This window comes from Lonchura striata, chromosome 6, assembly GCF_050655825.1.
Source record: "Lonchura striata isolate lonStrDom1 chromosome 6, ASM5065582v1, whole genome shotgun sequence".
Lineage (NCBI taxonomy): Eukaryota > Metazoa > Chordata > Aves > Passeriformes > Estrildidae > Lonchura > Lonchura striata.
The window spans coordinates 38,985,886-38,999,059 of NC_140708.1; the positions used below are offsets into that span (position 1 = coordinate 38,985,886).

The 13,174-nt window shown below is 42.9% G+C and overlaps 1 protein-coding gene across 7 annotated transcripts in view; it reads left to right on the forward strand.

Annotated features, from left to right (window-relative positions):
• Positions 1–13,174, forward strand: part of PTPRE (protein tyrosine phosphatase receptor type E) — a 106,522-nt gene that overhangs the window by 77,753 nt on the left and 15,595 nt on the right. For all 7 annotated transcript variants that reach the window (XM_085582987.1, XM_085582982.1, XM_085582981.1 and 4 more), the window contains exons 10-16: positions 1,550–1,669; positions 3,680–3,840; positions 6,835–6,970; positions 7,939–8,088; positions 9,118–9,211; positions 9,968–10,044; positions 12,516–12,650. In XM_085582987.1, coding sequence (XP_085439113.1) covers positions 1,550–1,669; positions 3,680–3,840; positions 6,835–6,970; positions 7,939–8,088; positions 9,118–9,211; positions 9,968–10,044; positions 12,516–12,650 — 873 coding nt within the window. The remainder of the gene's footprint in view (positions 1–1,549; positions 1,670–3,679; positions 3,841–6,834; positions 6,971–7,938; positions 8,089–9,117; positions 9,212–9,967; positions 10,045–12,515; positions 12,651–13,174) is intronic.

Consider the following 13,174-nt stretch of genomic DNA (forward strand, 5'->3'; position numbering starts at 1 on the left):
ATGAAGCTCCAACAGCAGCCAGGCCATGAGGACCAATTAATTCCCAGTGGGAGCAGCCAGAACTGCTAAATTGGGATATTCCTGATTTGAATTTCTCACTGTCTGCAGCTAAGGCTCGAAATCAGAGTGAGAACCTGGCAGCCCCCACAGTTGGACACCCTGAACAAAGCTGCCAAACTGAAACAAAAGCTGTGGGGGCTGAGCTGGTTAAAAAACAATTCAGAGCTGTTCTCACCTTCTCTGCATCAGTTTAAGAAGCAGTAGCAGGGTGCTGAAGTTGTGCCAGAAAAGGAGCTCTGCACACTCACAGCTGTGCTCACCTTCCCTGGATCCAGCTAGGAGTGCTGGGCAGTGAAAGCAAAGTCAGGGAGATAAAATTCCCTGGGTTTGGCTCTGAGATTCCCTGGGTTTGGCTCTGAAATTATCTTTGCTTGGATCTGAAATTTCCTAGGTTTTAGTTCTAAAATTCCCTGAGTTTGGTTCTGAATTTCCCTGGGATTTGTTCTCAAATTACCTGTGCTTTGCAGTGAGATTCCCTGGGTTTGGTTCTGAAATTCTCTTTGCTTGGCTCTGAAATTCCCGAGTTTTATATTCCCTGGGTTTGGCTCTGAAATTCCCTGGGTTTGGCTCTGAAATTCCCTGGGTTTGGCTCTGAAATTCCTTGGGTTTAGTTCTAAAATTCCCTGTGCTTGGCTCTGACATTCCTGAGTTTTGGTTCTGACATTCCCCGTGCTTGGCTCTGAGATTCCCGGGGTTTGTCTCTGAAATTTCCTGTGCTTGTTTCTGAGATTCCCTGGGTTTGGCTCTGAAATTCCCTGGGTTTGGCTCTGAGATTCCTGGGGTTTGGCTCTGAAATCCCCCATGCTTGGCTCTGAAATTCCTTGGGTTTAGTTCTGAAACCCCCATTGCTTGGCTCTGAAATTCCCTGGGTTTAGACCCCTGTTGCTTGGCTCTGAGATTCCCTGGGGTTTGTCTCTGAAATCCCTGTTGCTTGGCTCTGAGATTCCCTGGGTTTAGACCCCCATTGCTTGGCTCTGAAATTCCCTGGGTTTGTCTCTGAAATCCCCATTGCTTGGCTCTGAAATTCCGTGGGTTTAATTCTGAAACCCCCATTGCTTGGCTCTGAAATTCCCTGGGTTTGTCTCTGAAATCCCCGTTGCTTGGCTCTGAAATTCCCTGGGTTTAGACCCCATTGCTTGGCTCTGAGATTCCCTGGGTTTGTCTCTGAAATCCCCGTTGCTTGGCTCTGAAATTCCCTGGGTTTAGACCCCATTGCTTGGCTCTGAGATTCCCTGGGTTTGTCTCTGAAATCCCCGTTGCTTGGCTCTGAAATTCCCTGGGTTTAGACCCCCATTGCTGGGCTCTGAGATTCCCTGGGTTTAGACCCCCATTGCTGGGCTCTGAGATTCCTGGGGTTTGTCTCTGAAATCCCTGTTGCTTGGCTCTGAAATTCCCTGGGTTTAGACCCCCATTGCTTGGCTCTGAAATTCCTGGGGTTTGTCTCTGAAATCCCCGTTGCTTGGCTCTGAAATTCCGTGTTTCCCTGCAGGAGAAGTGTTTCCAGTACTGGCCCGAGCAGGGCTGTTGGACGTACGGCGGCGTGCGCGTGTCCGTGGAGGACTCGGTGGTGCTGGTGGATTACACCGTGCGCAAGTTCTGCGTGCACTCGGTGAGGCTCGGCCTGGGGGAGCCTGGCAGCATCCCAAAACCAAAAATCCTCCCGTGCACGAAATCCAGGCTATCTGAGAAATCCGAATTTTAGAAATTGGGCTGATTTTAGCCGACAATTACATCGTGAGTGAGGCTAAATAAATACGTGGTTGTTGGCTTTCGCTCTTGTAAATTAACTTTTATCAATTGCTAATCACAATTTTTAAAACATATTATTAATAATAATAATATTTCTAAAAATAATAATTTCTATTTATAACTACTTTTAATATAATAATTGTGATCTGGCCCCTTGGATTCTCAAAACATCATTTATGAACAGTGTTTTAGTTTATGAGCAGTCCAATCTGGAACTTTGATTCTCAAAGTCCGGTCTGGAACTTGGATGCTCGAATCATTTATGAACAATATTTTAGTTTATGAGCAGTGTAGTAAATATATTACGGTTTTAACTTTTGCAAAATATTAGAATATGTGTTATACATTTAACTTTTACAAAAATAACTATATCAAATAATAGGTAATACTTTTGTTTTGTAACTAACAGTAAAAACAAACATACCTGTAGAAAAAGTGATACTGTCTATATACTTAAATAACATTTAAAAAAAATCATCACTAAGTACCAACTACTAAAACCACAAAACCAAAAGCTGTTGTGAAAAAGTAACACACAACCCTCAAAAAAAACCAAACCAATTAATCACTTCTACACCAGTCAGAAATCAAACCAGACTAAAAAATACCCAAAACATATAAACAAATTTTAAACAATTTTTGAATATATATAATATTTATAAATATGTATGTAATCAATACATTAAAATATATTTAAAAAAATATTATAGTTAACTAATGTACCTCTAACTAAAACTACCCACCCAACAGTATTTATTGCCCCTTTTATCTTTTTATTAAAATTATTATTTATTATTTAAAATATTTATTATTAATTATAATTTAATTATTTATTATTTTATTAAAATTTATTTATGTAAAAAATAGAGCTGCTTTCTCACAGGCAGGTAATTTGTGGGTGCAGAGGGGTGTGTGCCCAGGAATATCCTCTGCAATTCCTGTCTCAGAGAGGGTCTGGATTTCTGTGCCCAGGGATGCCTTGGGACTGCCCAGCACAGGAGCAGGGACTGGATCTGTGGGGGAAAAAATGCACAGATTAAAAAAAAAAAGTGAATTTGATATATTTGGTGTTGGAATCTGAAATGCAAGGGATTCTCAGAACTTTAATTCTAAGTCAAAGTTTAGGATTAAACACAGGATTTGATCTGAGAGCTTGGAAAAGGCTTCCAAGCCCAGGTGCTGGAAGTGAGAATGTGAATATATAAGTTAAAGCAGAGACATGTTAAACTAAGTAAAAGAAAGTTTAGAGTTTTAGAGTTTAAGATATAGAAAAAATAAATTAGTTACAGAGGTAAACAAAGTTTAGAATGCAGGACTGTGGTTTGTGTGATAATATGATTGCTAAGAAAGCTCACACTGTAGCATGGGTCCATAAGATTAAATATTTAAGGATTGGGTCAAAACCATAAATATCCTTATTGGCAGTGTTTAATTGATCAATAACTCCTTAGAAGATCTTATAATTAAGGGTCTTGTGACCTTCTGAGCCACGCAGTGAAGATGTGAGCCTAACTCACCTTCCTGTGTAGAAGATAAGAAAATATAAGAAAAATAAACCTCATAAAATAAAATAATTCAGAGATCTCATCTCAAATTCCTTCCAAGATCCCCCACAAGTGAATTATCACAATTTGGCTATTTGGAAGATTCTGTCTCGCTCTTTGCAATCCTATCCTGGGATTATTCCACTGAAAATAAATGGTGTTTTTACATAGTGTTTGTGTTTTACACACAGTGTAAACTCCAAATCCCCGAGTCAGGCCCAGAGTGTGGCGGGGAATAAATCCATAAATAAAAACCATGGCAGTTTGTTCATTAATCTTTGCATGGAAAATGAGATGTCAGCCTCAGAGTCTGGGTGTTCCTGCAGCTCCACGAGGGATGCAAAGCTCCAAGGCTTGTCACACAGCTCCACTTCACCAGCTGGCCGGATTTTGGGGTGCCTTTCACACCTATTGGCATGCTGAAATTCCTGAAAAAAGTCAAAACCTTGAATCCTGCCCATGCTGGACCAATTGTTGTTCACTGTAGGTATGTATGTGCTCCTCAGACCAGTCTTGTGGCTTGGCCTAGAGTTATTAATATATATTTAGATTTTTAAAAAATATTTTAATATATTTTTTAAGATTTTATGTATATTTTATATTTATTTTATATATGTATTTATATTTATAGATATATTTACTCACATATTTATATTCAAGGGTAATAATCTGCTGAGTTTTTGAGAGCTGAGAGTAAAAACAATTTCCAAAGCTCTGTCTTTGCTGTCAGTTTAATACTCAAACAGAAGTTGTTGTGCTGCTGTTTAGGGTTTTTGTTATGAGGGCTCTCCATTGTTTGGTATAAATCTGTTCTTTGTTGGAAAAACAGACTGGCGATAGAAATCTGTGGCCTTTGCCACTCAGTGCTGCTTTGGGAATTCATCCCCCACTTCTCCCACAGTCAAATTGCAGTTTTTTTATGGAAATTAGCAATGAAATGCCTGAAAAGTTTGGAAGAAAGACTTGAATTCAAGAGACTTAAATGCTGCAATTTAAAAAATGTGCTTCATCCGATCCAGAACCAATTCCACTCGTTGGTCACTCACACAGGCACGTCCTGCTGCTAAACTGTTGAAATCTTTAATGAAACTAAAACCAAACTCTCAAACAGTTGGAAGAGAATAATTGCAATTTCTAGAGCAGCTGTAAGCTCACCCCGAGCAGGAAGTGGCTTTTCAGGAGCAATTGTCATTGCAAAGTTAGAGTAAAAAGAGCACAAGAGCAGGATGAAAAGAAAAGAACAGCTTTGGCTGTCTGCATCTTGTTTTTAAGGCAAAAAAAGTTGAAAATTCCTTGCTAGAAATACTCCCTAGAAATGTGTGCTAGAGAAAATGAGGGTGTTTGTCCTGCTGGGATTCACCTTCTCCCCCAGGTGTCATGAATAAAAAAACCATTTAGGTGGGAAAAGTAGATTTGAGTTGTGTCAGTTGAGAATATTTTTACAGCTCTTTGCTGTGTGTGGAGCCTCATTCTGGGCTTGAGCTTTATTTGGCAGCAGCAGGAAATGCTGTGCTTGGTTTAACCAGCAGAAGGAAAGCCAAAAGCAAGGAAAATACAAAATAATTTCATTAGTACCTGCAGAGATTGAAATCTAAAGGGGCAGCCGAGCAGAGCAAGGCTGCTGTGTGTGTCAGGGTGAGAAATGGAGGGGGACAGAGGTGACACTGAACTTCCCTCCCAGCTCAGGATGTGACACCACTGAATTAATTGTTGGGAAAAGGAAAGGGAAGCCCATCAGCAGTGAGTAACCATCCATTTTTAGGGAGCCTGTAGGAAAATCTGCCCTGGCCATCCTGGCCAAAAGCTGTCCAGTGAGGTTTGGGAAGTGAAAAAAAGTGAATAAAACACTGATTGAGCATTTGGGAGTCAAGGAGTGAAAATGAGAATTGGCAGGATTTTGTGCTGGTTCTCGTGTTCTGTAAGTTTTTAGAAATAGGTTTTTTTGGAAGGAGGATTTTTTCAGTGGGTGGGGAGGGACTGTGAGGAATGGCTGAGTAAGGGAGGGCACGAAGCAGGCCAAGGATGGAGACAGGGAGCTCCTGAGGTGGATGCCCAGGGTGGGGAAGTCACCAGCTTTGGCGGGGATGGAATCCAGAGCTGCTCTGGGAGCCGTGGGAGGGAACAGGGATGTGTAAAGAGGGATCATGGCTGGAAAGGGAGCGAGGAAGCTGAGCTGGGCTGAAACCTCCAGGAATGAGCAGTGAGGGACCAGTGAGAACTGGGGAGGGCAGGTCCGTGCTCGGAGGTGGCTTCCAGGGCTGTCAGGAGGAGAACAATCTCTTCTGAGTGGGAATTAAGGCACTGGGAGATGAGGGGGATTCCTTGAGGTGCCAGAGAGCCAGCATGGATGGATGGAAGGGAATCTCCATCATCCCTCCAACCTCTGGAATAGTGGAGCTCGTGGGTTTTGGTTTCCCTGCTGGTAAAAATGAGTGTGGAAATGAAATAATTGTACTACAAACACAATTTTATTTTTTTTTTTCTGGTCTTATTGGAAACCTAATGTTGCCTTGCTGAGAATGGCTGTGTATTTTTGAGCTCATGAGGGGAGAGGAGACCTTTTTATCCTGTTCCTGGAGGTGTTTGTGGCCGCTGCAGCCAAGCAAACTGCCCAGAGGTTAAAGGAGAGCTCCTCATGACTAGTACAGGATGCCATGCCCTTTTCCTCTGGAAGGAAGAGCCGAAAGTCGCTGGAATTTTGTCATTTCTAACAGTTGTGCTCCCTCTCGTGGCTTTTAAGGATATAAAAGCCAAGAAGTGTCTAGGGATGGCAACGTTGGGAAATGCGGAGCTAAAAACTCCTAAAAGAATAATTAAAATTTTATCTTAACCTGAATTATTAAAGAGAGTCAAGCAGATTTTCTTTTCAAATGTGTTTTTAAATGTAATTCTGATGCCATCAGCTGGGGAGAGCTGGGGTTTTATGCTAAAAGCACCCCTCTTTTTTTGCTGTCCTTGTTAAAATGAAAAAGGGGAAGATTTAGACTGGATATTAGGGAAAATTTTTTATGGAAAGCGTGATAAAGTTTTGGAATGGCTGCTCAGGGAGGTGGTGGAGTCACCATCCCTGGGTGTGTTTAACAAAGCCTGGATGTGACACTGGGTGCCAGGGTTGGGTTGAGGAGTTGGGGCTGGGTTGGATTCAATGATCTTGGAGGTCTTTTCCAACCTGGTGATTCTGGAATTCTGTGAATTTCTTTGCTGAAAGAGTGACGTGGCATTGGGCCAGGCCTCAGGGGTGGAAGCCATCCCTGGGGGGATTTAAAAGCCCTGTGGATGTGGCACTTGGGGACATGGGGGAACAGCTGCACTCCAGGATCTGAGGCCGCTTTTCCAGCCTTAACCATTCCATGATTCCGGGAGATTGAATGTTTCCCATCGAGCATTTCAGTCCAGTCTGAGCAGGAGGCTCGCTGCTGCAGCAGTTCCTGCAGATGTGGGTGGCTCCAGGGGTGTTTCTGTGTGTTTGTTCCTTCCCAAGCGCGGGCGTGGGGCGCACGGGCACCTTCATCGTCATCGACGCCATCATCGACATGATGCACGCCGAGCAGAAGGTCGACGTCTTCGAGTTCGTCTCCAGGATCCGCAACCAGCGGCCCCAGATGGTCCAGACTGATGTGAGTGCGCTTCAGTCGCCCCAAATTCCAGCTTTTCCTGGGCAGAGAAGGGAATGCTGCTGGATTCCCACTCTGTTGGGCAGCCCAGCGTGTCCCGTGCTGTTCAAATATTGTAAATGCAGGCAAACCCAATGGGAAGAAATGCTGATGTCTGACTCAATTCAGAAAGCTGAATGATTTCTTTATTATAACTATGCTAAAATACATTAATATACTGTATAAAAGGAGGGTACTAAAACTACATACTACTTTGTCTGACTCTAACCCAACTCAAGAGCCCAGCCCCAGGTGGGTTGGATTGGATTGGGTTGGATTGGGTTGGGTTGGATTGGCCATCAGGCTCAAACAATCCTCACCAAAATCCAACCAAGCATCACCCCAGGTAAACAATTCTCCAAACACATTCCACATGGGAAAAACAAGGAGCAGAAATAGAAATTGTTTTCTTTTTCATTTCTCTCTGTGCACCTCTATGAAAAATCCTCTGAGGGACAAAAATGTGCTTGCCACATAGAACAGTTGAAAATTTGGGCTTGGAACAACCTGGGATTAGTGGGAGGTGTCTCTGCCCATGGCAGCGGTGGGATGTGGATGAGTTTTAAGGTCCCTTCCAACCCAAATCATTCTGGGATTCTCTAATTCAAAAATGCACAAAGCTCAGTAAAGGATGAGGGGTGGGGCAGAAGATAAAGGTGAGGAAGACCACTGTGAAATACTTTTAGGAGTCATTTCCAGGTTTTCCCATGCACATGAGAGTAGAATGTCACAGGGTATGAGTGGAAGTGCCCAAGGCCAGGCTGGAAATTGGGGTTTGGAGCACCTGGGGCAGTGGGAAGTGTCCCTGACCGTGCAGGGGTGGCACCGGGTGGGATTTAAGGTCCCTTCCAAGCCAAACCATTCTGTGATTTTTAAATAAGTCCCAGAATTCCTCATTTCCCTCCCTTCCTCTTCCTCTCTGTCCCGTCCAGATGCAATATTCCTTCATTTACCAAGCCTTACTCGAGTACTACCTCTACGGTGACACGGAGCTGGATGTGTCATCCCTGGAAAAACACCTCCAGACTTCCCACAATGCAGCCCCAAACCTGGTCAAAATAGGCCTGGAAGAGGAATTTAAAGTAAGTGTGGAAATCTTTCCCATAGGATTTTCAAGATGTAAGCCAAGAGGATAAAAGTGTAACCCTAAAGGTGCATAAAAGGGAAGAAGTTGTTTTATTTGGTGGTTGTTGTGAATGGGGCCTTGCTGAACATCCTGTTCCCTAAATTCAGATTTTAATCTAGTTCCCTCATTCAGAGCTGTGTCATTCTGTGGCCTTTCCCTAAAGGCTTTTTGTTTGTTTATACAAGAAAAGTGGAGTGATTCTCTGGGTGTGGTGCAGGTTGCCAGATCAGATAGTGCTGGAAGAGGAAACTGGATTAGGAGCTCCTAATCTGCATCCCAGTGGGATTGTTAACCCCGAGGTGACTGACAGCAGGGAATGTACAGGGCTGGAGAAAAACCTCAAAAAAAAACCCCAAATAACCCATTTCTTATCAGTGGAGAAACCCCAGATGAAGAAAACCCCACTGGCTGTGTGTGATCATTGTTTAAATGGTTTTAGTTCCCTGAGGGAATAGTTAGAATTATTTTATGATTTTCCTTACGGTAAAATATTTATTTCCTATATAGTTTTATCTGGGTGTTAGCTGGAGCTATCCCCTTGCTTTAAAGGACTGATTTAACAGAATTTGGGAACTGGGTAAAGAAAATGATGTAAACATAAGTTTGATGATAGAGAACAAGTTCCAGAATTAACAGTATTGAGGGAAGGAAGGTTAGATGGGATATTGGGAAGGAATTTTTGGTTGGGAGGGTGTAAAGCTGTGGCACAGGGTGCCCAGAGCAGCTGGGGCTGCCCCTGGATCCCTGGCAGTGCCCAAGGCCAGGTTGGAGCAGCCTGGCACAGTCAAGGTGTCCCAAGGGGTGGCACTGGATGGGATTTAAAGCCCCTCCCAACCCAAACCATTCTGGGATTCTGGGACTGTTATTCCTTCTGAGTTTCCATAGCCAGGAGAAAGAAGTGGCTGCAGGCTCCCTGTGAGGGTGGCAGTGATTTTTTAACTCTGGAGTGCCCTGGTAGTGCTCAGCCCCTGTGTGCTCTCTGCAGAAGCTGACCAACGTCCGCATCATGAAGGAGAACATGAGGACTGGCAACCTCCCGGCCAACATGAAGAAAGCAAGAGTCATCCAGATCATCCCCTGTAAGAGCCCAGCTTCCATCTCCAGAGAAATGCCAGAAATCCCTGCCAGGAGCACACACTGCATCTGTGTGATTCCGTGCAGAGCTCAGCTCAGAGCACAGCTCCATTTACAAACTCATCTGTAAAAAATTCAGTGAATTGGATTTTACTGTATCACCCTAAAAATCTGTTACAGTCAGGGATTTTGGATTAAATAATTCAGCAGTTTCCCCTGTTAAACCACCCCTTTTATGTGTGATTCCATGCAGAGTTCAGCTCGGAACACAGCTCCACTTACAAACTCATCTGGAAAAGATTCAGTGAATTGGGTTTTACTGGATCATCTTAAAAATCTGTTACAAGTAGTGATTTTGGATTAAACAACTCAGCAGTTTCATCTGTTAAACCACCCTGTTTCTGTGTGATTCCATGCAGAGCCAGCTCAGCTCAGAACACAGCTCCCCTTACAAACTCATCTGTAAAACATCCCGTGAATTGGGTTTTACTGAATCACTTGAAAAATCTGTTACAATTGGGGATTTTGGATTAAATAACTCAGCAGTTTCACCTGTTAAACCAGCCCTTTCCTGTGTGATTCCGTGCACAATCTGAGCAGCACTGGAATGTTTGCACCTGAAAATGAACATTTCACAGAAAAGATTGGGTGGGGTTTGTTCTTCCATATGCTGATGGCAAAAGTAAGGCTGGCCTCAAAATTAAGACTAGACTTTTTTTAAACTGGACTCAAAACTAAGCCCAGGCTTTTTTTTTTTTCAGATGATTTTAACAGAGTGATTCTGTCCATGAAAAGAGGGCAGGAGTACACAGATTACATCAATGCTTCCTTCATAGATGTAAGTAAACAACATTTTTGTGCATTTCCTTTTAAAATCAGAGATTCTGCTGCTGCTGACAGGTCTTTTAAAGAGGCACAATCAGCTTGGCTTGCAAAGAACATGAGCTTTGTTTATGGGAGTTTCCAAATGCATTTCTTATCTGGTGTTTTTAATTTCAGTTTAAATGTTGTGCAATTTAAACCTTGTTAGATTTATAAACCAAATCTTTTATTAAATTCTGACCAAACAAATCAGCTGCACAATTACAGCCGGTGATTCCATTATCTGGGTCAGGTTAACAGGTGTAAATGTTTGCTTTTCTGAGAAACAGAAAAGTCAGTGTTAAGCACAGGGAAAAATTGTGACAGTGTTTGGGAGCCAGGCTTTCCTTGAGCAGAGCTGGATGTATTCCAGGCTTTCTTCCCGGCTTCCTGTTGGAAGCTGAGCCGGGTTTGTGTCTTGTTTTTGTTGAAATATGAGAATTAAACGTGTCCTTAAGCAGTAAAACCACGTTAGTGACTGAGGGTTGTGGGTTCCATACAGGTCACACCTGCATGGAAATAAGGAGAGGCTGGATGTGGCCCTCAGAGCCTTGGGCTTGGGGCACAGCTTGGACTGGATGGTCTCAGAGGTCTTTCCCAACCTCATTGATTCTGTGAAATAAAGCTGAACCTCAAAACTTGAGGCAGAAGTTCATTGTAGAGAAAGCTGGAAGCTGACATTGTGATAATCTTTTTGGAATCTGGTCCTGCAGAATCTCATCCCCTCAGCCATGACTGGAGAAATTCACCTGAGCATTGTGAATTTGGGGGAGATTTTAGAACCACAGAATCGCTGGGGTCGGAAAAGCTCCCTCAGACCATCAAGTCCAACCATCCCCAGCACTGCCAGGGCCACCACTGCCCCATGTCCCCAAAGGGCCACCTCCATGTGGCTTTAAATCCCTCCAGGGGCACTGCCAACACTTTCTGTGGGGAAATTTCCCCTAATGCTCAACTTCCACCTTCCCTGGTGCAGCCTGAGGCTGTTCCCTGGAGTAGAAGCCCCCATCTCAGCTGTGATGTCCTCTGAGTGTCGGAACTCAAAATGTCCCTCAGACATTTTTGGAGGTTCCGGGCCCAGGTCAGAAGCATTTGAGACCCTGGCAGGCAGCTGGAAACAGCTGGGATTTTGGGTTTGAGCCATGGAATGATTTACCAACCTTGCAGGAAGAAGAAGAAATCACAAAAGATTAGATATTATAGTAGAAGTAGTCACAAAGTAAAGGGAAGAATTTTTGAGTGCTGTACAGGGGGGTTTTGGTTTTGTACATGGGGGTCAGAGGGTTTAAGATGGATTTGGGATTTGGGTCTGCTCTGTCCTTCCTCTTTCTTCTTCCTTACCTCCATGTTCTTGGTGATGTTGGCACTCACAGATTGGTTTAGAGTAGAAAAGCACCATTTAATATAGGTAATAGGCATTGTGAAAAACTGTAAACATGTAACATGTAATGTACCACATAAAACATAGAAAAACACCATTTAATATATGTAATAGGCATTGGGGAAAACTGTAACCATGTAACATGTAATGTACCATATAAAAGATAGAAAATCACCATTTAATATAGGTAATAGGCATTGGGGAAAACTGTAAACATGTAACACGTAATGTACCATATAAAAGATAGAAAAGCACCGTTTAATATAGGTAATAGGCATTGGGGAAAACTATAAACATGTAACACGTAATGTACCATATAAAAGATAGAAAATCACCATTTAATATAGGTAATAGGCATTGGGGAAAACTGTAAACATGTAACACGTAATGTACCATATAAAACATAGAAAATCACCATTTAATATAGGTAATAGGCATTGGGGAAAACTGTAAACATGTAACACGTAATGTACCATATAAAACATAGAAAATCACCATTTAATATAGGTAATAGGCATTGGGGAAAACTGTAAACATGTAACACGTGATGTACCATATAAAAGATAGAAAAGCACCGTTTAATATAGGTAATAGGCATTGGGAAAAACTGTAACCATGTCACACGTAATGTACCATATAAAAGATAGAAAATCACCATTTAATATAGGTAATAGGCATTGGGGAAAACTGTAACCATGTAACACATAATGTACCATATAAAAGATAGAAAATCACCATTTAATATAGGTAATAGGCATTGGGGAAAACTGTAACCATGTAACATGTAATGTACCATATAAAAGACAGCAGCAGCCCTGGGTGGGAGAGAAGAAGCAGTCGGGGTCAGAGAGGATGTCAGGGTGTGTGTGTGCCTCTGCCTGAGAAGAAAATCTTTTAGATAACTTGCAATAAACTGCCTTGAGACCCAACAACAGAGACTGCTGAGCTTTTCTTGGGAAGCAGGGTTGGAGGAGAGATTTTTCCACCACACCCTGATCTAGGGTGGGCTCCGGCACCTGAGCACCTCCCTGTCCCCGTCCCCAGGGTGACCCCCTCTCTTCCCGCAGGGCTATCGGCAGAAGGATTATTTCATCGCCACCCAGGGCCCCCTCCCTCACACCGTGGAGGATTTCTGGAGGATGGTGTGGGAGTGGAAGTGCCACACCATCGTGATGCTCACCGAGGTCCAGGAGAGGGAGCAGGTAGGTGGGAAATGGATTTGCAGAGAGCTCTCAAAGCCTGGCAGAAGGCTCCACACAGTGTGCAAACCTTGAGATAAATGCTGCTTAGAAATGCCGTGGAATAGAAATGGCATTGTTGAGAGAGAAATGGAGCTACGAGTTTCAAAGGGTGGCCTTGCAAATAAGACTGGATATTTTGGAGATAGAGAACTGTGAAAGATGCATTGTAGCCACTGTCGTAGTTGAGGTGGAGACAATCCAAAGCAGCACGCTCCATTTTCAGAAGGCTTCAAACCTGTTTTTATTATAGCATGGATGCTTTTTATACATTCTTAAAAAACACATCAGGAGTTTTGTGTATTCTTACAGGAGTTTTTATACATTCTTACAAAACTAGTCAGTGGTCAGGAAAGACAAAGTGCTCATTGGAATAGACATTTGCAGTTTCTCTTATTTATCCTTCTTTCTTCCTTTGTTTTTATGTCAATGACTTTGGTAGAAAATTCTTTCAGGGGTACACAAGGATCAAACTTTCTCTGGCTCTC